Source organism: Melanotaenia boesemani, chromosome 5, assembly GCF_017639745.1.
Source record: "Melanotaenia boesemani isolate fMelBoe1 chromosome 5, fMelBoe1.pri, whole genome shotgun sequence".
Lineage (NCBI taxonomy): Eukaryota > Metazoa > Chordata > Actinopteri > Atheriniformes > Melanotaeniidae > Melanotaenia > Melanotaenia boesemani.
Window position 1 is genome coordinate 9339614 of NC_055686.1, and position 26953 is coordinate 9366566.

The 26953-nt window shown below is 37.1% G+C and overlaps 2 protein-coding genes across 3 annotated transcripts in view; one reads left to right on the forward strand and one right to left on the reverse strand.

Moving 5' to 3' along the window:
• LOC121639738 (tripartite motif-containing protein 16-like) overlaps positions 1-26953 on the reverse strand; it is a 191967-nt gene that overhangs the window by 85818 nt on the left and 79196 nt on the right. The gene's annotated exons all lie outside the window — the stretch shown is intronic.
• On the forward strand, positions 1765-25968 carry abcg2a (ATP-binding cassette, sub-family G (WHITE), member 2a). 2 transcript variants are annotated; one of them, XM_041985193.1, is made up of 19 exons: positions 1765-2035; positions 6000-6085; positions 6163-6293; positions 15055-15114; positions 15646-15760; positions 16049-16201; positions 16509-16666; positions 17568-17670; positions 17752-17800; positions 17878-17976; positions 19555-19665; positions 19980-20125; positions 20426-20508; positions 21752-21841; positions 22764-22888; positions 23027-23181; positions 23477-23566; positions 23796-23872; positions 25555-25968. In XM_041985193.1, the coding sequence occupies exons 2-19, from the start codon at positions 6047-6049 to the stop codon at positions 25700-25702; spliced, it is 1932 nt and encodes a 643-aa protein (XP_041841127.1). In that variant the 5' UTR covers positions 1765-2035; positions 6000-6046; the 3' UTR covers positions 25703-25968. The 2 variants fall into 2 exon arrangements, with proteins under 2 accessions (XP_041841127.1, XP_041841126.1); XM_041985192.1 differs by lacking the exon at positions 1765-2035 and adding an exon at positions 3365-3511.

Consider the following 26953-nt stretch of genomic DNA (forward strand, 5'->3'; position numbering starts at 1 on the left):
AGTTTTGTTTAAACTATTCCCTCCTGAAGTCATGACTGCATATTATGAAAACACCATCAGCTATCACTGAATGGAGAGTTTAAAGTATCACTATGGCTAAAATAAGTGAAATATAATGTTCATCAGTGAAATGAAAGTAACTTTGTTGTAGTTATGTCAAATTAACCCGCAGAGTAAGACCATTTAACCTCTAAAAAGATTTATATTAACACAGAACAAATTTTAAAATGTTTGATCATTACAATTATATTTATGTTTGAATTTAATAAATATTTTTTAACATAAAATAGCTAAGTTGTCAGGGGTAATGGTGCATTTTGTGTAATATAGGTGTCACAAAAAGACTGTTGTCCTGCACTTTAGTTTGACTGAGCACAAATTCCTACAGCAATTCATGGTTAAAAGTTGCACAAAAGTGAGCAAAAAAAGAGTTTAGCAACTGGATATCAACAGACTGGCCATTTTCAACATGCACTGTGGTTAATTCAATAAAGCTAAAGGACATTGTTGGAAGAAGAGAAGACAAGAAGTTAAGTAACAATGCAAGAGATAAGGCAAGGGTTAACAGACTGACTGGAGAGCGCTCAGAGAAAGGACAGGATGAAGATGGAGGCTGAATCCGCCTTCATTAGGGGGTGCCTCACTGAGAAGATCAGCCAGCGTTTAGTAGTGGGGCTTTAAATTTACTCTGTCTTAATTGTTTGTAATTTTAAAATTTTGTTTGACTTCTCTGTGAACAAAAGATAAGTTAGGATAGTATTCATATCCAATGACAAATTCAATTAATGTGAGTTTAGTTAACCTGGACTTGATAGTCCTATCAATTTCATCATGATACTGTGACCCCTGACCTCTACACATGACTAAGCTGCTGTTTTCCTCAATGTAGATTTGTTACACTAAAATCTGTGACCCGTCAGAGTCTGTTACCACAGGGGGCGACATTGTACATTTCTATGCATGTCAGAAGACAAGCAATGTCGAAAGAAACTTGTGTTTAAGTCTGAGTTAATTATAATGCAGGTACTGTAAAGTCACCATTCTCATAGCTATTAGAAATTGTGTCCTATAGGTCACCCCTAGTCTGGACTCTTCTAAGAACACAGAGGTCACATTTCTGATAGCTATTACTGTACCTACATTACAATGAACTTAGACCTAAATACATGTGTTTTCGAGACTTTGCTCCTCTTCTAAGATGTATGCAGAGAAATGTACACTGTCGCCCATCCGGTCACAGATTCTGATGGGTCACATCTTTTAGTGTAACGTGTTTCTATGGCATGAAACCTATACAGTCTATGCACGAACCTTTCTGATGTACCTCAAATTACACCTGCAGCACACACATTTATCAAAATATATAATCGGACATCTAGCTTTAATAACGTGGCAGACACATACTTCTCGGGTAATTCATCCATCCTTTCATTAAATCGGTATTTCCCCCTCATCTTTCCTTCCTGTTTCAGCTGCTGGTGCGTCGCGTTGTCTTTTCGTGTCAGAAATACACGATTGGTTTTGAAGTATGTAAGATATAAGTTCGCCTGTTTTATATAAAAATAAAACTAGCGTAGTGGTCTCTCTTAGTGAGATTTCCACTGTTCTTAGATACTTAATTAAATATATGCTTTAGTTTAATGAAGCTGCAGTATCATGATTAAAACAGAGACCGTGTAAAAACTGCTGTATGGCTTTAGAAATAATTGATTGAATTAGATGAAACAGGATGTGAATGTTTCTGACTTCCTGTACAGACTGAAGCGGCTGAGAACGGACCTGGTCTCTGTCTCCACCCGCCGCCCCAGCAGCTCTTCGTCGTCCACCTTCATCCTGCTGCATTGCTTACAGTCACTTCATGTGGTTTGGAAAACAACTGGTTTCAGACGAGTTTTATCAGAATATCCTGGGCCGATGCTGTTAGAGACCTGCCAGTAAGTCAGACTGCAGAAGAGCTGATTTAATTTTCTGCTGGCGTGATCTGCATCTGCTGCAGGACTCCAGATAGAGGACCGCTCCTCTGAGCACACAGATGGTAAGAAGGGCTTTTTTTTTTTTTTTTTTTTTTTTTCTTTTTGAGATAGGGTGGTAGGCTGCAAATTAAAAATTAAATTTTTATTTAATAATTAAATCCCCTGGTCAACGATAAAAGCCAACTTAGAGATGTATGGGGAACCTTTAAAGTATTTTTTTCAAATTTAGACAGTTGTGTAACATTAAGTCATCTGCCACTCTGTAAGGTCCTTCTGGTCAGTTGCTTGTTTAATCAGCCAATCACATGGCAGCAAATCAGTACCACTAGTCATGGAGTCATAGTGAAGTTCAAACTGAGCATCAGAATGAGGAAGAAAGGGGATTTGAGTAACTTTGAAGATGGCATGGTTGTTGTTCTGAGTATCTACTGGGATTTTCACACACAACCATCTCTAGGGTTTACAGAGGAAACATCCAGTGAGCAGCAGTTGTGAGTCAGAGGTCAGAGGAGAATGGGCAGACTGGTTGGAGATGATAGAAAGGCAACAGGTCACATAAGCACTGGTTCCAACCAGAATAGCATCTCTGAGCACACAACACGTCCACCACAGCCTACCTGAGTATTGTTGCTGACCATGTCAACCACTTTATGACCACAGTATAGCATCTTCTGCAGGATAATGCACCATGTCACAAAGTTCAAATCATCCCCAATTGGTTTCTTGAACAGAGAAACTTGTGTGAGAAACTCACCAATGAAAGCCTTAAACATGGTGGTTTCAGCAAAATCTCTGGGGAATGTTTCCAACACCTTGATGAATCTATGACACAAGTAAAGCAGTTCTGAAGGGAAAAGGGTCCAACCCGGTACTAGTAAGGTGGACCTGATAAAATGGCTGGTGAGTGAACCCTGTCAAAGTCCTTCGTCCTTGAATGTGAACATGTAATAGCGTCCTCAGACAATATACTGACTCGTAAACTACATCTGGTGTCATCAGTCTGAGTGTCTCTGATAGTAAAAAGTAAGAGGCAGTTATGTAAAGCACTGGAAAGTTTACCATGTCTCCACTCATCCATTTCATTAAAAATCTTCATACGAACAAAAACCTTTAGAAGATTTCTTAAAGTAATGTTCAAGTTTTGCCTTTTACCAACCAAAAAAAGCAGATAATTATACCAAAAGCTTTGAGAGTTGTTTTTAATTAAAACATTGTGATTATGCAGAAAAGCTGTGTCAACATGATGAACTGATGATGAGCTGTTTTAGATACTATTTTCCTCAATTAGGGAACTGAAGGAGGAAAAAGTTAGTCGCTGACAATGCTGCCCTTCTCCCTACATATCTTATCACGCCTCAGTCATAAAACTGGGCTTACCAAACACACACGCATGCACACAGTCACTGTACACTAAACAAACTGTTCTCGCTCGCTGTCAAACACACACTGATCCCAGCAGACCCTGAACTCTCCTGGCCAGCCTCCTGTTGTTTGGATGTCTTTTAGCAGCTCTTTTCACAGGCATTTTATAACTTCAGGTGAGAAATGCTCTCTTATTTAACGTTTTTGCAAACATATGTAGCATGTTTTATACAGATTTATGAGGTCTTGTCTTGCTCTGGTTTATTTAAATTAAATTTTAGGTGCTTGTTTGTGCTACAGAACAGGGAAATAAGAATCACATTTAGCTATTTTTGACTTCAGTTGCTTAATCAGCAGCATGCAGTAAAGTGATTATTGCAGCATGCAGATGTCACAGTCAGCAGCTCCTCATTGTCCTAGAAATGTACCGTTTGTACAGGAATGTTTAAGCTTTTCATGAAACATCTAAAAGCTGAAATTCCATTTCAAGAAAAGCGGCTTTACATGCAAAGATGTTTATGTACATTTTTTATTTGAACTGGATGAAAACAGCCTTTAGAGGAGAGGAAAAGCTGGCAGATCAATAAAAGGTAAATGAAACCGAGCTCCTAAATGGAATAAAGTACAAATATTTGTTCGAAAGTCCCAGTTTCTAGTACAACAGGAACTCTCTCTATCTACAACTATTTTGACAAAGTAATAACCAAGAAGCAGTGGATGGAAACATGCAAATATAATGTTTTATTTAGCTGAATTAAAAGAAATTCTATTTTTCCATGTATTTTCTAATGTCCCATCAGGTACTAGGGAAGACCTATGCATGGTCACCGGTCCATCGCAGGGTTGTGCTCACATCTTGAGAGAATTTAGACACAAATTAAACTAACATGACTGTTTCTAGACTGTGAGACAACCAGGAATCTCCTTCCTGTGAGGCAACGGTGCTAACCACCACTTCTCAGTTTATTTTGGTTCAGAAAAACGTGTACTTACATTTTGCATGCACTGTCACTCACTAACCCTCAAGATAGTTTTATTTATTTTAATTCAGAATCTCTTTATTAAGGTTTTCTTTAACACCATACAGAGGAAAGGTCCCGTACAAATGCACATACAGACACAGGAGCACGCAAGTGCAGGGTCCACGAAAACAATAGAGAAAAAACAAGAGACAACAAAGGAAAACCAAACAAACAAAACAAAGCTTCAATTTCTTTGCCAGTGCCATCAGTCCAAAGATATATGCAGACATAACGATACAACATGAAAAGTTAGTTGTTTGTTAGCTCATACTGGAGATTCCTGCTGCCATATCTTCTGCAACTTCCTGCTCTCATGCTGGAGTGAAAGTCTGATCTCTAGTTTTAAACAGGACATCATGTTGGACATATTTTCATTTTGACTACATAATATACAGTAGATCTCCTTAAAAGAAGCTTTGTGCCTAAAGTTCATCAAACTAACCAAACAGAAATAAAAATGAATTCATTTTGGAGTATTTTTGAACAATTCATCAAATAAAATTTATTTATATAGCACTTTTCAGCCAAACAAAACAAGTTAGAACAAAAATAAGAGCATAATAGGGTTCGTAAAAACTAAAAGCAGCTTCTCCAAACAGGCAAAATAAATACTAGACAGACAAATCGGCGAAAAAATAGGACGGAAAAGAAAAAAACATAAAAGCTAAGCATAATACAAGACAAGTTAAAAGAAGATAAAAGCATTACAACAACAAATCAAACATTTAGATAAAGGTGGTTCCACACATCAGTGAAAATTTAAGAAAAAAAAATTAGCAGAAAAAAAAAAATCAAGGCACTGAGTTAATTTAAAAGATGTCCAGATATGATCGTCTTGTGTTTTTTAAATAGGACTTAACATGGTGTAAAAGTAAAAAACAGAAAAAAAGAACACCATAAATTACTTTCTTTTGTTTTTGCATTTTTAAAATAAGCAACTAATTCAGCATCCTTCGTGACTTTTTCTTCGTATTGTTTGCATCATGCTGTGCTTCCTGTGTTCGAAGTCCGTCTGGTTACATCAGTAGAAAATACATTTTATTTCGTGGCTGCAGATTTTTTACCTGTGGGACCTAAATGGATGCTTCATGTCTAATTCTCTATTTTTTGGTGTATTTTAAAATCCTACTTACAGGCCAGGCATAGAGAAAAAAATGTACACATTTCATTAAATGATTACACCTTTGTGGACAAATCTTTTAAATTAAGTATGTTTTGTCTCATGGTCATGGATTAGTTAACACATGGAAATGAGATTATTACTTATGCATGGAAAGGCAATAATTAAGTCATGGCTGCGGATTAGTAATTTGCCCACATTTTTATTTTATTTCAAACCGTGCATCCTAAGCAGCAGAATGAAGTGTTTCTTACTAATTATGACATTGTCGTTAATTGCGAGAGGTCACAGAATATCTTTATAATTCACCCCAAGATTAAAACTGGGTTAAATTAAATAAAAAAGATCCATGTTATATCTTATGGCCACAGTTTAATTATGTTCCCATGCATAGTTAGAACTATCTCATTCAGGTGCATTAGTAACATCAAGTTAGCATAGATATAAATGTGTTTAATTTCTCTTCATTTAGATGATCTGCCTTAAAAAAGAAGTGTTACTTAATACAACGTGCTTTTTCAGTGTTTTGGGTACAGGAGAAGAGGTAAAGGAGACCAAACAGCCAGGAGATGATGGAAGCCGGCCTGAATGGAGCCTCCAAATCCCAGGTACCTTCCTCCTTTCATGCTAATCTCTTACACTTTGATAGCTGAGGAGCTCTCTGGGTGAATTAACTGTTCAACAGTCTGCAGGTGCGAAGCAGCAGCTGCATGGCGCCACTGTCAGTTTCCACAATATTTTCTACAAAGTGAAACAGGGAGGTGGCTGTTTTTGCTTGAAGAAGACCACAACCAAAGACATCCTCATCGACCTCAAGTGAGTACAACAGTAATACTTCCGCTCAGATGAACATAAAATACATCTTTGTACTTCTTTAATGCTTAATTTAGACACATTCTTGAATGTTTAATTCATTGTTAAACTCAGTTTTGATGAGTTTTTGGTTGAGAATAAGGCTCAACTTTGCAGACAGAAACTTTTGACGTGGAAAAACAATCCAAAATATATTCTTTATTTTTATTTGTCTTTTGCTATGACACAAAGTGGAAAAAGGTGGCTTATTCTAATATTTGAAAGGAAGATTCACATGAGCAAAAGTTTGGTTTAGGCCTTTTAGAAGATGTTGCAGCTGCTTGGTTGTCTGCGTAGGAGACTTCGAAGCTCTGTGATGGTCTTAAAGCTCTATTAAACTGATGCAATCAATGCTGACAACTAATTTTAAGTCTCAGGAACTTTGTTCAGTTCAGTATCACTGTGAAATTAAGATACCAGTCCTCAGAAAATGTGGGCTGATGAAATGTAGCAGCTAATCAGACTGATAAAGTGAGTGCATGCTAGTGCTAATGCTAATGCTTGTGATCACAAACTCCAAAGTTGTGTGTTTAAGGTAGCTTATCAAAACGTAAGTCCAAATTGGAAAGCTTTTATGCCAGTTCCGCAACCATCAAATAAGTTCAAGCTATGTGAAAAAAATTATGTTCCCTGTTAAGAAAATGGGGGGGATTAAGGAAAGCAGAAAAAATGTTTAGAAATGTTTAATGCTTTTCACTCAATGAGACTGTAGTTAACCCACCAACTATTTTAATAAGGGACTGTAGTCAGTGACCAAATGTCTAGAAGCACATTAAGTATACAATAAATAAACATTTCCTCAATTAATTTCTCCTGCTACTGCTTTTCTGTGGAGAGGTCTAAATAAGATGAGGCAATTAATGGAGAATGGAGACATGACTGCTGAATTATTAACTTTCTGTATTTTACACACCATGTATGCTCTAAATTTACCCAAGGCCACAATCTGACTTATTATACTAAAACAATACAAGTATTATATAATAATATTATGTTAAATGTTCTCTACTTTCTGCTAGCTTTAGCTATGTCCAACATATCTGTCAATTTTTATTAAAGAAAGAAATATAATTCTCCATATTTTTTTCATTATATGGCAAATAAAAAGAAGTGTTGGAATCATAAACTAGTGCTTGAAGCTAACTAGCTAGCAAGCTAGTCTTAAATTGGTGTAAAATATTATTTGAGTCCCTTCAAATGATATATTCATTGCCTTAATTCAAGAAACATTATGCTTTAGCTGATTTAAAAAAAAACGAAGCAATGTCCCTGTTTTTAATGTTTTTGGCAAAAATCTGCAGTGTGTCTAGAAGAATAGCTTTTCCTGCAGAGTAGACACGTTAGCGATTCAGTTTGCTATTGTTAGCATCAATGCAACAAATTTCCTTTTTCCCTACAAACAAATCCTGTGTTAGTGTTGAAACACACTGAATTCACAGCAAAATTATGTATCTATAAATGCTGGTGGGGCATCTGTATTCACCGTTTCATGAATTTGACATCTTTTTGAACTAAATCATTCCTAGCCTTAGCCGTCAGGTGAAGTACGAACTCTACTCACTGTAAACAGTTATTGTGTGGTGGCTGTCTACGTGCCACCAGGAGCCCACCTGTGAAGCAAACGTGACCTGATCAAGCCTGCTCTGGATCAAATACTCTCACATGTTTTGGGAAAGGAAGTTTCCTTTGTGGAGAGACTCGGGTTCCCACTTTCCTCTGCAGCACACAAGCACTGTACATACAGGAGCTTGTTAGAAAACAATAACTTTGACCTTAAATCAACAAACAGGCACAGTAACAGGATGCTGACCTGCCTTGATACCTTTACAGCTGTATTTAGTGTAAACATTAAGGGTTTTAATATCACAGAAACACGTTGACTCTGGAGATTAGTGGCCCAGAAATAACCACTATATTAGTAAACACCCTCTTTTCCAGGTTTCTTTCTGCTTTAATATTTGTTTAGACCCTCAATTAATCCTCTGATGCACGACTACTAAAAATATGTGCCACATCTTTTACACATACTGTTTTACTCCTATCTGCTTGTACAGTAATGCTTTTCTTTATTTAATGTTATTTGAGTTATGTTCTATAGAAATATTTATAAGAGAATGTGTCTTATTCATAATATAAATATTCTATAAAATATAACTGCCTTATTTTCTTGTCCTATCACTCAAGTCAAACTTGGTAATTACGTTGTATGTACAGTATATATATTAGATTTTATGATTTATTTATTTAATTTTTAGCAAGTGGTGGTATATTAATTGACTCACAAATGTCCAGTGAAGTGGCTAATTTTCCAAATATACCATCCACACCCATGCTGGAAAACGGATGTCCACTGCAGTGGATACCATGCAACAAAGAGGTTATACTGGACCAAAAATTAAAATGGCTGAAATTTTTCTCTGAAGAAACTGATCTAAATGGGTAAATTTACTATTTATTCTAAACTGAATATAATAATATTAAGAAGAAGAAGAAGAAAGGTGTGCCGAGGCCTTTGTGGTTCTTAGATGTTGGAAAAATGTTGGTACCCTTTGGTTAATGAAAGAAAAACTCACAATGGTCACAGAAATAACTTGAATCTGACAAAAGTAATAATAAATAAAAATTCTATGAAATTTAACCAATGAAAGTCAGACATTGCTTTTCAACCATGCTTCAACAGAATTATTAAAAAAAATGAATAAGTAAAGTATTGAAACAGGCCTGGACAAAAATGATGGTACCCCTAGAAAAGACTGACAATAATGTAACTAAAGGAACATGTTAATCCAAGGTGTGTCCACTAATTAGCATCACAGGTGTCTACAATCTTGTAACCAGTCAATGGGCCTATATATAGGCTACAGGTAGTCACTGTGCTGTTTGGTGACATGGTGTTTACCACACTCAACATGGACCAGAGGAAGCAAAGGAAAGAGTTGTCGCAGGAGATTAGAAAGAAAATTCTAGACAAGCATGTTAAAGGTAAAGGCTATAAGACCATCTCCAAGCAGCTTGATGTTCCTGTGAATACAGTTGCACATATGATTCAGAAATTCAAGATCCATGAATCTGTAGCCAACCTCCCTGGACATGGCCGGAGGAGGAAAACAGATGACAAATCAAAGAGACGGATAATATGAATGGTAACAAAGAAGCCCAGTAAAACTTCTAAAGGGATTAAAGGTGAACTTCAAGCTCAAGAAACATCAGTGTCAAATCGCACCATCCATCGTCGTTTGAGCCAAAGTGGACTTAATGGGAGACGACCACGGAGGACACCATTGTTGAAAATAAACCATAAAAAAGCCAAACTACATGTTGACAAGCCACAAAGCTTCTGGGAGAATGCCCTATGGACAGATGAGACAAAAATGGAACTTTTTACAAGGCACATCAGCTCTATGTTTACAGATGGAAAAATGAAGCATATCAAGAAAAGAACACCATCCTTACTGTGAAACATGGAGGAGGCTCTGTTATGTTCTGGGGCTGCTTTGCTGCATCTGGCACAGGGTGTCTAGACTCTGTGCAGGTACAATGAAATCTCAAGACTATCAAGGGATTGTAGAGAAAAATGTGCTGGCCAGTGTCAGAAAGCTTGGTCTCAGTCGCAGGTCATGGGTCTTGCAACAGGTCAATGACCCAAAAAACAGCTAAAAACATCCAAGAATGGCTAAGAGGAAAACATTGGATTATTCTAAAGTGGCCTTCTATGAGCCCTGACCTAAATCCTATTGAGCATCTTTAGAAGGAGCTGAAACATGCCGTCTGGAAAAGGCTCCCTTCAAACCTGAGACAACTGGAGCAGTTTGCTTATGAGGAGTGGGCCAAAATACCTGCTGAGAGGTGCAGAAGTCTCACTGACAGTTACAGGAATCGTTTAATTGCAGTGATTGCCTCTAAAGGTTATGCAACAAAATATTAAGTTAAGGGTACCATCATTTTTGTCCAGGCCTGTTTCATGAGTTTATTTTTTAAATAATTCTGTTGTAGCATGGTTGAAAAGCAATGTCTGATTTTCACTGGTTAGATTTCATATAATTTACTTTTGTGAGAGTCAAGTTATTTCTGTGACTATTGTGAGTTTCTCTGTCATTAACTGAAGGGTACCAACAATTTTTTCCACCTCTGTAAGCTTGAACTGGTGCTTCAGGGTCATCCAAGCCAAAACAAACAGATTAAAAAATTGTTTTTAGCCAAAGACTGTAATTACACAGAAAAGTGTACAATCCTATCAACTGAACACACACTGAAACACCAGCAGGTGACTAATTTTTTATGCTACTCTATTATGAAAGCAGCATATTGTGTGTATGTTATGAAAACTGTATTTGGTCAAAGGACACGTGAACACGTTCCTGTAAAGTGTTACTGGCTGGTATTTATGGTATTTTACTGTTCAATGTGTGTAATCATTGACAGAGCTGAACGGTGGGTTCAGTTCAGGGCTGGACTGGACTGAGGGAAAAAAATCAGCATTTTTGTTGTATTTCTGTGATACAGTCAGGAATCTGTCAAGTTGTATGCCACTAATGTGTATATTCTTCACACTAGTAATCTCATAAATCCGCCTAGTAATCCTTAAAACTCCACGGGATCTCCTGCACTCCGAGCACCATCTCTTATATAATCATTGGTTTTTCAGAAACAGTAGTATGTAACTCTGTAGGGTAAATTGTGATTTAGATATGATTTGGATGGATAGTTCACGCTTTTAGGTGATCTATGGAAGTTTTACAGTTATTTATATCCCATCCAGGAGGCTTACAATCCAGCGCAAAGTGTAGTGTTTATTCTGTTACTCTATGTAGTAAATCCACAATGCGTGATCTATGACATCACCATTATTTATCACATTTTCATCATTAAAACGATCACTATTACTACTGTGTCACTAAAAGGCCTCTATTTTCACCCAGAAATGACGATAAGCCCACTTCTAATTAAACTTTTCAAATAGAGCTTAAATTGACGGTAGTGTCCAATCAGGAGCAGCCAAAGATCAACAAGTGAGCAGAAAGTTCTATGTGTCAGGAAAAAAAGAAAAATAATGCTCCTCTATGGCTTGAATAAAGCCAAGAAGAGGTTTTTGATGCACAGTGGCTCAAATACTTAAGGGTTAACTTCAGCTGAGTTGGTTTTGTGAGGATAGTAGGTAAGTAGACACATTAATAACTGTAAATACCACAAAAAAAAAAAAAAACTGGAGGAAAAAGTGGAAATACGTAAAAAGTTTCTGTTGTTTTTGATTCAGCTTCAATATTTTTTCTTCTTCAAGCCAAGACTTGAGAGAATGATGTGCAGATGACAAAATGCTTGGTTACTGTTGACCTGTGTGTTGTTTCTACAAAGTTCTGTTAGTAATAAATTCTGTTTTCTTGTTTTGGTCGGCCTTTATGCTGCTATATCTGTTGATACATTCATTTTACATCATTTTAGCTTCATGATCTGACAGCTGAGGCTGTTCTGAAAACATGTTTGCATGCTGACTGGGATGAAAAGGATTCAAATTCTACACGCAGTTTTACATCCGTTTTTACATTGAAAGAAATGGACAAACAAAAAATGACTTGGAATTTTAAGGGTTAACTTCAATGGAAGTAGTAAAACTTTGTTTGGATCTTATGAATTAGAAAAGCTGTTATTATCAACCCCCAACTACAGAGCTGATGGTGTGACTGGTTCGCTCAGGCAAACATTACAATCATTTAGCAGATGTTTTTATCTAAAGTGAGGATACAGTAGCCCAATGACCCTGAGGGATTTGAACCCTGGTCTTCCACATGGGAGACTGATGCTTTGCCAACTGAGCAACACATATTGTCTGCATTTCTGCCAAAGTTAGGTCAAATCTGAATGGAAATTACATGTGAAACCATAAGTCTATCTATGATTAAATGTGAGCTAAAACACATGCTGGAGTTAAACTGCTTTGTCATGTTTTCTAAAATCTGCTGATAAATGACAGATTTTTGAAAAGAGGAAGTCATGTCACTGTATTTGTCAAGGCCAGTTAAAAGAATGAGCTACATGATGAGGGTTGCAAAATAAATGTTTGCTGACCAATAACCTGACAGACAATTGAGAAGTGGAAGTACTCTCTCAATTTATTTTCAAAATCAGCAAAAAGAAAAAGATGAATGAATATCTATCTATCTATCTATCTATCTATCTATCTATCTATCTATCTATCTATCTATCTATCTATCTATCTATCTATCTATCTATCTATCTATCTATCTATCTATTCATCCATCCATCCATCCATCCATCCATCCATCAAAAATGTTATGTGATTTTAGGAGGCCTTCATTTTACCATAACATGACTGAGTGGTGTGACAATCATCTGACCGAATGCTTTTCAGTCTCAAACCATCGAACTTTCGATGAGACGAGACTTATCAAAGCTGGACAGCTACCCTGATCCAGACCAGACTTCTGTGTTCTGAAGAAAGTTTTGGCAAAAGTTAAAAAATGACCTAGTTTATCTGAACTGAGAACTCGTAACTTGCTAAAGAACCCTGAGATGACAGATTTTAAGATGCCACCTAGCCCCTTCTTGCCTTTATTAGATTTCTTTCAAACATGTTCTGTGTCTATAAAGTTTCTAGTGTAAACAAGTACTGATACGCGGTTATGGTGGGGTTTTTTGTGAAATGTTGCATCAAACTGTTTATAAACAGTTTTTAAAAAAAAATTGCCTGGCGCTTTCACGGTTCACAATTGGTTTGTGATTTTTTTACTTTTATACGGTATAATTGTAGAAGCTCACAAACTGGTTATTTTGGAGGTGTCCATTTTTTCCAAGGTTGTGCAGCAGAAACACCAATCAAGAGTTTTTACCTGGTAATGTTGTCGCCTACTATCAGATAAATTATGATACAACTGGGATGCATTATGTGTTAAAAACACGAAACAGAATTAGCCATCCTTCCATGGAGACCATTTCTGATGAGCCTTTGGCCAACAGTAAATGGATCAGCTGAAGGTCCAGATGCATTTCTCAGGTCCTGGTTCAGGTCTTTGCTGGATTTATCCTATTTCTTCAGGACACCTTTCAGATCCTGTTTATCTGTTGTAGATAGTTTTTCAGTCCTCACTTCTTCTTTTGTCCTCCACTTGTCACTTTAAAAAGTGCCTAAAGTGAACATTTAAAATTGGACGGAAAGAAGGGAGGGGTCAAGACTTCAGATTCAGGGAAGAAAACTGCAACCTCATGGTTTCAGCTTTATATTGTATGAGATTGAATGAATGATCTGACTCATTTCAGATGGAGGAACAAGGATGTTGTGTCCCGGAGTTTCTCAGGAAAACTTACGAAATTAATCAAATTGTTGCAACACTCAACTGTCACTGCATTTTTTGTTTGCTGAAGGGGGGGATTAAAGCAGTTTTGGTTCCTAAAATTAAGACAGTTCACCTCCCAGAAACACAGAACTGAAGCTGGTGCATGACTATACGAAAAAATTTGCAGATATTACATAAAACAAAAGACATTTGGAACTATGCAGACTCATTTCCCCCCTTAATTGTGTTTTAAATATGCTTTATTGATTTATTTGAGTTTACTTGATCAAACTGTAATACAGCCTCTCATGAACACATTTAATGATCATCATACAAAAAAGGAAATTAGAATGGGCACTCTGAATCCAGCATGTCCCAGCCTTGTGGTGTACCACAGGGCTCAGTCTTTGGACCCCCATTCTGTTTACATGCAACCACTTTTTATTCAGGACCATAACAAGCTTTACATTTCTTTTTCGCTGATGACGCTCAGCTGTACACACTCACAGACCACAGCGGCCTTGCAAATCTCTTAGCTTGACTCTCATAAGTTAGAGGTCACTTTGTTTGGTCCTCCAACTTCTATTTGTCAGAGCACCATCTTTATTTCCAGCTTTTACACACTGAACTCACACCATGTCTAGTTACTGTTAAATCCCTTTCTCTTGTTGAGAAAGCCTTTGGTAATGTCTAATAATGTTACATAATCAATATCCTCATTGCATATTCATAGTCATATTCTGGCTAAAATGTGATATCTACCTGATTGTGCTCTCCTAACACTGCTAATTATTTTTGCAGCATTGCCTATACAACCTGAAAATATGACTTAGATGAATTTGCTATGAGGCTAACAATATCAAACATGTTGTTATTGACTTCATGTATACAGTCAACTTACCCAACTCAGCATGTCCCTTATTGTGTAAAGCACTTTATAATATTGTTTAAACAAAGAGCTATACAAATATTACTTAAACCTGATGTAAGTGTCCCCACCTTCTCCCTGTGATGGGAGGGACTAAGACATGAGGAGAGGAGTTGAGTAATTAGGAAATCAGAACACTGATTGATGTGTGGCCGCAACACCAGATTTGATTATACTCAGCTGTAAAACTTATCAGTCTTTCATTATGTGGATGTTATGAAAGCTGTAGTCGGTGAAAGGACACCATGTGCTCATGTGAAAGCAGTTTGTGTCTGTTATCTTCTGTATTTTACTGTTCAGTGATTGTAATCATTGACGAGTAAAAGTGAGTTCAGCCTGTGGTTCCCGTGACAAACCACCAGTATTTATGAATTAGAGAAAACTTGTGACTTTAAAGACAAAATAGTGGAAATAAGGTCTAAGGACACTATTAATAGCTCCAATAATATAAAAACCACTTGCATGTCCACCATTAAGCATGTTCTTTTTGGTCTTCTTTTGCCCTCAGTGGTATCATGAAGCCAGGGCTGAACGCCATCATGGGAGCAACAGGAAGCGGCAAATCATCGTGAGTGCTGCAAATGTTTTGGTTTAAGAGGATAAATCCAAATACAGGTCAAATGTTCCCAAAAATATTCAAAATTGCATGTTTTTCCATTTAGTGGTGGTGTACATGTGTGTTAATGTGTGCAGAATAAAATTATTCAATTTTATTTTTGTTTATTTTTATTTTGTTTTCCCTTATTCATTCAGTCATTTAATTTTAGTTATTTTGTTACCTCTCATTCTCATTTATTTATTTTTTTTATTTACTTTAATGAAAATTTTTATTTTATTTATTTTAAAGAGAATATTTATTTAAAATAAACCTACACATTTGAAACAATGGAGAAAGCAGGAAATTCCTTTCCTGCTCTAATTATCCCATTTTCCTGTCCTCCCATCCTTTATCCTGGATGCCATATGGAAAAGACATCCCATTTAAAAGAAGGAAAAAAAATGCTCTTGGCTCCATTATTTTTTATTTTTAAACTTAACTTTATATTCAGACCTGTTGCATCAAAACCAGTTTGTTATTGGAGGCTTTTCTCTTTTTCAGGTTTCTGGATGTTTTGGCAGCCAGGAAGGATCCTGCAGGCCTGACGGGAGAAGTCCTGATTGACGGAGCTCCTCAGCCTCCGAACTTCAAGTGCCTTTCTGGATATGTGGTGCAGGTGGGTGAAAGGAACAGGAAGTCAGACCTGTGGCGGCCAGTCCACCACATCTTTGATTTAGCAGGATTTCCTGGAAGGAAGCGACTGCCTGCAACAATAAGACAAGCCTCTTTGGCCAAATCTGTTTTAGTCACATTAAATAAATTGTTTTAGAAAAGCTGAGGTCACAAGTCACAGCAGGGGAAATGAAATTCAATGTGGAGAGATATTATTGATATTAAGGGACATCCCGCAGCTTTAAATGTTTGTGTTTTAGTTAATTTTTCAGCGGTAACTTCCTGTCTGCAGGACGATGTGGTGATGGGAACGCTGACGGTGAGAGAAAACTTCACCTTCTCAGCAGCTCTCCGCCTCCCATCGAGCATCACTCAGCAGGAGAAGGAGCAGAAGGTCAACAGGCTAATCCAGGAGCTGGGACTGGGACGAGTGGCCGACTCCAAGGTGAGGAGGAGGCGAGGAAGAGATGCAGGATAATGGGAAGACATCCGTATGAGCATAAAAACTATGACCGAAAATGATTTATGAAGTAAATCAAGAATAAAAACAAAAGAAAGTTATAAAAATATTTGCGAAAAGGACAAAAAACAAAAAGACCAGCAGAGACACTGAGGACAACGAAACAATATAGAAATGAATGAATCAGACAGTAAAAATCTTCAGAAAAAAGTAAAGGAGGCTGAAAGAAAAGGAAGAAAGGATGGAAATGTATTTCATAAAAACTGTAAAGAATGAGTGTGTGTTTGTGCAGGTGGGCACGCAGCTGATTCGTGGGATTTCCGGCGGTGAGAGAAAGAGGACGAACATCGGCATGGAGCTGATCATTGACCCGCCCGTCCTCTTCCTGGATGAACCCACCACGGGCCTGGACGCCAGCACGGCCAACTCCGTCCTGCTGCTGCTGAAGAGGTGATCACGCTCACACGCTTACTCTGCTGCTGCAAGGGAAATAGTTTTCCATTCCTGGACATGTTTGGGTTGAAAACAGGCTACTGTTGGTACTTGTTACTTAGTTGCAGCACTGTTTAGTGTAGTGTGGGCCAGAACTGGGCCAGAACTAGACCAGATGTCAGTTGGCAGCCTAGCTTTGATTATTGCATGTCTCCTGTGGGCCACATGTGGTCCAGATGTTAGTTGTTGGCCTGGACGTGGATTATGACTAGTATACTGTGGGCCAGAAGTGGTCCTAATAATAATGTCCTTGTGGGCCACTTTTGGTGATCACATGGTTGAGTTTTGACATCCACAATACATTTAGTCAACAGTTTACGTCAAGGTCATATTTGGGCCGAACATTTTTTGTTATCTGAGTAAACCTGACCAGTCTGTAACTCTGAAACAAAGCCGTTAAAGATCTACCCCAAAGTGAACCACCATGTCCTCACTTCCACATCCTAAAACAGCAAGTCTGAGCAATTTCTGAGGATTTCTACACCAATGAAACACCTCATGCTCCTTAAAATATCATAAACAATCATTTATTAATGTGGGGCTTCAGTATTTTCCCCACAAACTCCAACATGTTGAGCCACAGATCAGATCAGATCATTTTCTCTTCTTCAGACCATTCTCTGTAAACCCTAGAGATGGCTGTGTGTGAGAATCCCAGTAAAGACCAACAACAATGCCACATTTAAAGTCACTTAAATCCTCTTTTTTCCTCATTCTGATGCTCAGTTTGAACCTCATCAAGTCATCTTCACCATGTCTACGGTACTAAATGTGTTAAGTTGCTGCCATGTGATTGGCTGATTAGATATTTGTGCTAACAAGCAGTTGTACAGGTGGAGCTGATGTTTTGTTTCTGTAGGATGGCTAATCACGGTCGGACCGTCATCCTGTCCATCCATCAGCCTCGGTACACCATCTACCGCCTGTTCGACAGCCTCACTCTGCTGGTCAACGGCAAACAGGTCATCTCAATTATTTGAAATGATAAAATGTAAAGAGAAAAGAATCCACCATCATTTTAAATGTAGTTTTGTAATGTCCAGGTTTACCACGGCCCAGCACAGAGAGCACTGGACTACTTTTCAGACATCGGTAAGAACTTAAATCTTACCATTCAAGATGGCAGCCTAAGTGGATGTTTGTAACTCAGCATGGAATCTGTTTTCCAGGATACACCTGTGAGGCCCACAACAACCCCGCCGACTTTTTCCTGGATGTTATTAACGGAGACTCAACGGCCGTCGCTCTCAACAGTATGGAGGAAGAAGGTGTGCAGCTTTGAACAGAAAGGAAACAATGAAAGGAGTAAAAGTGATTCCCAGGGATTTTATCTTAGAGTAGTAAAGCCAAAAATATCATTAACCCCTCCGATTCATAATTTTTCATAGAAATTTTAATAAGTAGACAAATGTGTATGAATAAAAGTTTCCTGGTAGTCCCTTAACCCATAAGAGCCCGACTTGACATATTTGTCACATACAGTTTCTGAGACGTTTTGCTTCAATTTATGGTATAAACTTTGCTAAAAATCCTGTTGAACACAATCTGACACTTGTCTTCTGTCCCCTAATAGATAGCCAGAAGCAGAAAACCATATTATAATATTTTTAAACTATCACATGCTAATAAATGGTAGATTCCCCCCCCCCCAAAAAAAATGTTAATTTTTATGTTACATTTTGGTCAAGGACCAAATAAAGACCTCATATTTAAAAAATTCAACTTTTCTTACCATTTTTTCATGGGTCGGGCCTTTATGAGTTAAACCCTTAATTTATTTACAATTATATAAAAACTAAAGAAATCTGGAAAAAACGTAATAAAAAAAAATAACTGGAATAAAATATGGTTAATGGTCTGTACTTATATAGCGCTTTTATCCAAAGCATCACATTCACCCATTCACACACTGATAGCAGAAGCTGCCATGCAGGGCCCTCAACCACGACCCATCAGGAGTAATTAGGGGTTCGGTGTCTTGCTTAGGGACACCTCGACATGAGCTCGAAGGGCCGGGATCGAACCGGCAACCCTTGGGTTACAGGACGACTGCTCTACGCACTGAGCCTACCGCCCCTATAAATAAAATATAGTTGAATTAATAACAATAATGATAACAAAATTAAATAAATATGAAATACATAAATAAGTGAATAAAAGCAAATATATATATAAAAATAAATAGATAAAAAAATAGCCAGTACAGAAATGGTTTGTTGCAAATTTATGACAGCAGGCATCAAGGGGTTAATAAAAAAAGAAGAATTTTCTAACGTGGAATCAAGCTTTACACACATTTCCAGTTTATTTTTAGATGAATGTATTAACTGACTTTGTAACATTTTTATAAATGGCAGCCTCTAGTGTTGAAGGTTGAAGTGGAGATGATCGTCCCGGCTTTTATATCCTCACGTCTGGACCGGTCTGATAGTCTTTAACCTGCTTAGATAAGAAGAAACTTAACCTCATTAAAGCTGCCCAGAACTCGGCTGGAAGGTTTTAACTGGGACCAACAAACACACCTGTTTGGCCTCCATTCACTGGTTACCATTTCATTTAAGAATACATTTTAAAGTCTTGACCTTAACTTTTAGAGCCTCGTCCAGCTCCTCCTTCCACCTCAGACCTGCTTCAGTTTCAGGTCAGAAGGCCGGGTGTTACCGGTGGTCCACAAAGCCCATTTTAAGACTGAAGGTTCCTCCTCTTTCCCTTTGCTGCCTCAATACTATTGATGTATTTTAAAGCAGTGAAAGACTGGTTTTTTAAACTTTTTTGTGAAAAATGCTATACACACACAACTATTATTGTTGTTTAAAATTTTTCTGTCTGATGTTTTATTTCCTCAGATCCACGTCCGGATGCAGACTCGGTGTCGATGTCCAGAAGAGGGATCGAGGACAAACTGGTGGAGGAGTACAGGAACTGCCAGAATTATAAAGAGACCAAAGCAGAGCTGGGTAGGTGCCCTGCTCAGTGTTTATATATGTATGTATGTACTACTGTACATATGTATGTACATAGTTCTCAGAGACACTAAACAACCACAAACAAAATGAGTTAAATTAGACACAAAATGCCAAAACTGGTTGAAGTTGTTGAAGCACATCAGAGCAAAACAACTGCAGCTACAATACGACTTTAAAGTGGCCAAAAAGTCACAAAATAACTAGATAGTAATCAGACACTAAACAACAAACACAGCTGCTAAAACAATAAGTAAAAAGACTAAAAACACACTAAACATCCTTTTTTTTTTCTTCCTATCGCTCAGAGGCGATAGTTCAGGGAAAGCCGGCCACCACCTCCTCTCGCTCCAGAACCATCACCTACAACACCGGCTTCCTGACCCAGTTCAAATGGGTTTTAAAGAGAACTTTCCGCAACCTCCTGCTCAACCCTCAGACCTCCATCGCTCAGGTAGGATACGAAGCAGCTCCGGTCTGTTTCTGCTTCCCCTCACTGAGTCTGAAATGTGTAGAAATTAAACACATTCTCGTGTTTTAGGAGTATCTTTGAGCCATTTTTAGTTCATTTAACAGTTTTGGTTCAGCTATAGCAGCATCTACTGGACAAAATAGGAACTGCAGAATCACATACTTAATCTTTTTTTTATGTTAAAATACTTCAATATTTCTTTATTATTTAGTTGTTATTGTTGCTCTGAATTCCCTGCAGTGACTGGTAATAATCTGTTTGTCTTGTTTTTATTGTGTGAAGGTTGCAGTAACGCTCTTCCTCGCTCTGGTTGTCGGAGCACTTTTCTTTGATGTCAAGGACAATCAGAGCGGAGTGCAGAACAGGTATTTTACTGTTTTTATCTACTTAAGCAGCACCGATGACTGATTTTATTTAATATGCACATCACTGGGAAAATACATTATGACAGATATCAGTGGCAGAATGAGGTTTGATGCAATTTATTAAGAATAATAAATCAAAATGTTTTATCAGAAAGTGGAAAACAATACGTCAAAATACTAAAAATCCAACTAAGGTTAAAAGCAATAAAGAATATTTAAGATACATGATGAATTGAAAGAAAAGTCCAACTTTAATAAAAATGTTATTTTTCAAAAAGACAGATGTTTCTTGAATAAAGAGAATAAGACCACATGTGTGCAGACAGCAGTGATGGCTGTGAGTTATTCCAGAGATATTCTCCTATTGCTGACTTTAGACTCATGGAAATATAAGAAAAGATCCACAGAGGGCTTTAAAACATGAGAAAATATCTAAAGATTATCTGAAAAAGTTTAAAAAGCACTCGACCAGTCATGGGTTTAATAAACGTACCGTGAATATCAGGCCGGGGTTTTTAGCTGTAATTTTAAATAAAGGTAATCATATATTTTCCTTTTTTTTTTAAAAAAAGGAGCCATTTAAATGCCTTTTTGAGGAAAAACTGATCTTTCTCAGGATTTTTTCCTGATTATTTATGAAGATATTATTCTAATCATGCTGTTAACCTGTACCAGACATCATGTGGGCGGGACATGACAAATATGTATTTTACTCTCCCTTTCAAGTACCTACATATTATAAACCACTGGAAAGCTAAGATTCTGGGATGTGCCATATGCTAATGCAATTTATCTTTGAGGCCATGCTGTACTCCAGTACCAGATGATGCTGAAACAAAATCACTCCTGGTTCATCAGCAAGGGTCCAGTAAAAGTAGTCCAGTAAAAAAGCTGGTCCACAAACAAGTCTTATCCATAAAAACCTGTTTTAGGCAGAAATTGCAGGATTTTAAACCGCAGGATTTGTTCTGGTAGTGTTCCAGTAGATATAACAGGAGCAGCAATTAACTATGTTATTTGGATTCATCACACACAGAAATACAAAATATATTTCAAGTGTTTATTTCTTGTCACATTGATGATTATAACTTAGAGCTAATGGAAACTCAAAGTTCAGTGAGCAGTGCTGGAAAAATGACATTTGTATGGAGTAAATTATATCTTAATAACTTTGGTGCATGACCAGCTTTAGTTGATTCTAGTGTTAATTCTGTATCAGTTCATTTTGTAATTGTATTTCCAGGATCGGCGCGCTCTTCTTCATCGTTGTGAATCAGTGTTTCAGCTCTCTGTCGGCTGCCGAGCTCTTCATCGCAGAGAGGAAACTCTTCACGTGGGTCTCACACACATACACACATTTACTCATAAGACCAATCAACAGCAGCCCAGATATTATTCTTTTTTTTAAATCCTTCACATTTTTCTCAATTTATGAGATCATTTTACACAAATGAACCATTTCCATTCATTTTTATTTAAAATTTATTAAGTAATTTACAATAAATACTGATTTTTTTCATTCCAGAAGGTAATTTAAAAATATATGTACATATTATTTATTAATTTTTATTGATTCATTTATTCATTTATTGTATTTATTCCAAAATCATTAATAGTAATTTTTATCAGCTGTAACTCCTATATGGTCAAAACTAAAACAGTAGTGGAAGTGGTAGTGGGGAAAAGAGAAAATACTTTATTTTTAATCATTTAATTATTTTAAAAAACCTTTTAACTTTAAAACTCCTAATTTCCACATAGACGTTTTCTGTCCACAGCTCCAACTGTATCCATATTCTGCCCTCTAGTGGTCAACATGGAGAAATGCATTTCCTTTCAGATGGATGTAAATATCATTGCCACAAAGACCAAAGGCCAACTTCAGTTTTCTGCATTAAATAATGTGTGCCTGTTATTTTTATGAAACACATTAAAAGTCACATGAATTACTTTTAATGCACTCTACTCCACAGCTTTCTATCATTTTAATACCAATGTAAGATAAATGCAACACTTGAATGTGATCTAAATGTACTCAGTCTAACTTGGAGGCTTATAGCTTCTCGCACACTGTGCAGTTTCATTTTCTAACATGAGCAAATTCTGAAGGTAAACCTGTCTGAGACCAAATAAAGAAACTTCTGGTTGACACACGCACATGTATGCAGAAACGAGACATAATAAAATAATTATTGACACGCTGCTCAGAGGATGTTTATCACTGAAACCTTTCCTGTATTTCTATCTTTCTGCAGTCATGAGTATATCAGCGGCTACTACAGGGTGTCCGTCTACTTCCTGTGTAAGATCCTGTCTGACATCATCACACTGAGGACCATCCCCGCCATCATCTTCAGCTGCGTTGCGTACTTCATGATCGGTGAGTGAACAACAAACAAAACCCACCTCTACATGCACAACCAAAATAATTCCAATTTGTTGACATTTTCACAGATTTCTTCCAGTTTTCCCTTTTGCCGGTGTTATAACTCTGCTGCACATTTGTGTGTGTGTGCAGGTCTGAAACCCACAGCTGAGGCCTTCTTCATCTTCATGTTCACCGTGGCTCTGGTGTCCTACACAGCCACCTCCATGGCCATGGCCATTTCGGCTGACCAGACGGTGGTGGCCATCGCCAACATCTTTATGACCATTACCTGCGTCTTTATGATGGTGACGCTCACAAACACACCTACACACACCATCACAAACACATGTAACAACTATTACATGGTATATCTGGACGTTAAAAAGGAAAATAAGGTTTCCAAAATGGCCATTGTAGAGATTACTGTTCTTAAGAGAGCTCTGTGACCTTATTTTGCAGCATTTTGTAAGGGGGGTTGCACATTAAGGTAGTTTACAGTCATTAAAACTGGATATTATTGATCTAAATCATGATCCTGCAACTTTAACTTTCACATCTTTTAGTGTCTCACTTTCTTGTGTTTTGTGTTTTGTTCTGCAGATCTTTGCAGGCTTGTTGGTGAATCTTCCTTCCATCGTCAGCTGGCTCGCTTGGTTAAAATACTTAAGTGTGCCCAGATATGGCCTTAGTGTACGTACACATCACACCTCAGTTTCTCCCACTTTAAATAGTTAATTACCTGTTTGTCTGCCTAATTTTCTAATTGCTAAATAACAGATAGAGAAGAAGCTGCTACATGTATTCATTCTCAGATTAGGATTAGAGAAACCCTGTATTTGAGGAAACCAAATAGTCATTTCTGTAAATGTAATTAAAGTTTGATGCCTGAGGATTATATTGATTGTCTCCGTCTCTTCAGGCTCTGCAGGTTAATGAGTTCACCGGGCTGAACTTCTGTAATGGGCTGAACAGCTCCGTCATTCCTCCAGGATCCTCGTAAGAAACACAATGCTTAATGTAACTGGGGTGTTGTTAAAACGAGCTGTTGTCAGCCTCTCTGATCAATGAGTTGAATGATGGGTTACAAACTTGATAATATCATGTTGAGCACTTCAGCACTTGGATTTGGTTCTTTTAAATAGTTCAGGAATTTTGAAGCATATATGTTAGCTAACTGGTTGTTAGCCAAGTGGATGTTAGCTAACTGGTTGTTTGCTAGCTGGGTGTTAGCTAACTGGTTTTTAGATAACTGGTTGTTTGTTAACTGGTTGTTAGCTAACTGGTTGGTTGCTAACTGGGTGTTAGCTAACTGGTTTTTAGATAACTGGTTGTTTGTTAACTGGTTGTTAGCTAACTGGTTGTTTGCTAAGTGGCTGTTAGCTAACTGATTGTTTGTTAACTGGTTGTTAGCTAACTGGATGTAAGCTAACTGGTTGTTAGCTAACTGGTTGTTTGCTAACATATTTGCTAATTATGTTAGCTAATTGTGATCCAGTTAGTTTAACCTTCAGATTTGTATAATTGCTATGACAAATGGTTTGTTAGGAAGTCTGTTAGTTGCTTACACACAAGGAAATTGATCTGTGTTTTCTATAGTTACATGAATATTGATCCTAGCAGTTTGATGATTGGACGATTCCTTTAATACTTTAACTGTTGAATTCTTGTTTTTTTGTGATGGTTCATTTTTAGTTAGTTTTTGGTAATGTCTGTGGTAAAATGTGAGGAAGTTAGTGGTTTAACTCTTCGAGGTCTGTGCCTATTCTTTTGGCTTCTGCTTGAAAATTGCGTAATGAAATTTCTATAACACTACAACCACAAGGCCATTTTGAATACTTTTTGAGTCACAGTAAAGGGAATGCTTGTGATTTATTTTTATTTATTTATTTATTTATTTTGTAAGACTTGTAAATATTAGTACATGTGTTACTGTTGATTAAAAAATTAAGAAGACATATTGCACAAACGGAAAATGTTTCAGGCTCATCTAAATTAACCCAAGCACTTTCAGGATTAATATAAATATATTTTTGGAATAACTGAGATGTGGCTGTAAAACTTATCAGATCATCAGATCATAGTACAATAGTAAAATATGTAAACATAAATCTGGAAAGGTCAAATCTGATAAAGTGGAGCAGAATAAAGACAGATTTTAGTTTAGACAGTTCAGGAGAGGTTTACTAGTTTTTATTGAAAGGTGAAACATTCTTTTTTAAAAGAATGTGTCAGAGTGAAGTAATCACTGGTTAAAACATGGATTTAAATAGTAATTACCACATTACACAAGTACCACTCTAACGTGCTAGTAATTAGCACATCAGCGTGGTAGATATAGTAGTTGGTTATTTGCTCATGTAAAAGATGCTCCTGATATTTGGTAACTTACCAGCTAATGTGACTGTTAGATGATTGGTTACGTGGTTAAATCAGCCTGGTAGTTTGTTGCCAGGTAACGAGCTAGTGTATTAGTTGTTGAAGTTATTAAGTTAATAAACACTAAAGTAAAATCTGAAGTTTTTTTGGTTAAATGGTTACTTAACTACTTGGTCCATAAAATACTCCTGATATGGTATGTTTAGTAAAGTTATCGACTAAGTTAGAAGGCGAACCTGCCAGCTAACCAGTGCACACAGAATAAAGTCAGTAACGTTGTCATCTTCCCGCTGCGTCTTCAGCTGCACAGGTGAGGCGTTTCTGGAGGAGCAGGGCGTGGATTATTCCAGCTGGGGCCTCTGGCAGAACCACCTGGCTCTGATCATCATGACCATCTGCTTCCTCACAATAGCATACCTCAAACTGCGCTTCATCAAGAAGTTCACCTAGACCCTCATCATCATCATCACTGCTGCTGCCTTGGTAACATAATCAAAACTGCTGCGAAGAGCAGCTCAGGATTGTTTGTTTTTTACAGATATAGTTTGTTACTTTCCATCGTTCAGGTTCAAACTTACTTTTATTGATTCAAGTAAAAAAATATCTGTGATCTTCCAGAAGACTTTTTTTTATAAATCTTTTATTCACTCCTTGTTAACGCTGTTTTACTTTGTATTAAGTCTATTTACTTATAAATGTTTTGGTTTTTTGTTGTTTTTTTGGGGTTTTTTTGCACTTTAAAATGCAGAAACACGCAAATGCATCTTTATTTTATATTTATAAATTTGTACAAAATAAAAGTGAATTTTCAGTCTGAATCTCTTTGTTTCCAAAAAAATAAATAAATAAAAAAAGGTAAAATAAATTCTCACTGCTCAGCAAAAGTTTTTTCTTAATTATCAGTTTAACTCATAAGTTAAGTAACTATTTTCAGAAGAGATGCACCAATAACACGTTTTTCATTTTTTTAGACCGAGTACAAGTATATTTGAGTACTTGTACACTGAGTACTGATAAATTCCATTACTGTTACTGGTAAGGAGTGTTGGCCAGAATGTCAGATGCTACAACCAAGTCATTAATTTTCTGAGATCAAATGGGTCATCCTGCAGCATCCTCTAAACGTAAGGCTTGAAAACTACCAGAGTCTTCATAATAAGGAGAATAAAGAGGTTTTTAGTGGATTCGGTTCACTTCTGTGACCAAAATCAAAACTTGATATTATTTCTCGCTGAGATTTTGTCAATTATTTCTTTCTTTCACTGGAGTTATCTGTTTCTTACCTGAAGTCAAATCGCTCTCAGTTTGGAGAATTAGTAACTAATCGTGTCCAGCAAAGACATGGACAGATTTCTCATTCAAAGCTCCAACAGCAGAGACGTTCGGTTCCCAAACAAATAAAAAGTGTAGGAATGAAGTGATGTAACACAATGACATACATCTATCCCAACTTTTGTGTCTCACTGCAAAGTATTTGAAAATTGTTTACATCTAAACATTGAAGATGGTCACTGAAAATCATGGAAATAATTTTGTATTTTATCCAGATTGTTGCATTTTGAAGGGGATCCAAACGCTGCAGCACCGATGGAAGAAATGTGTAGATCACAGTGGAAAAATTCAACCTGTGCATCATGATCGGCCTCCCCCATAATTCCCAACTCTTTTAGAAAAAATTAGTTTGTACTTAAACTGAAGCAA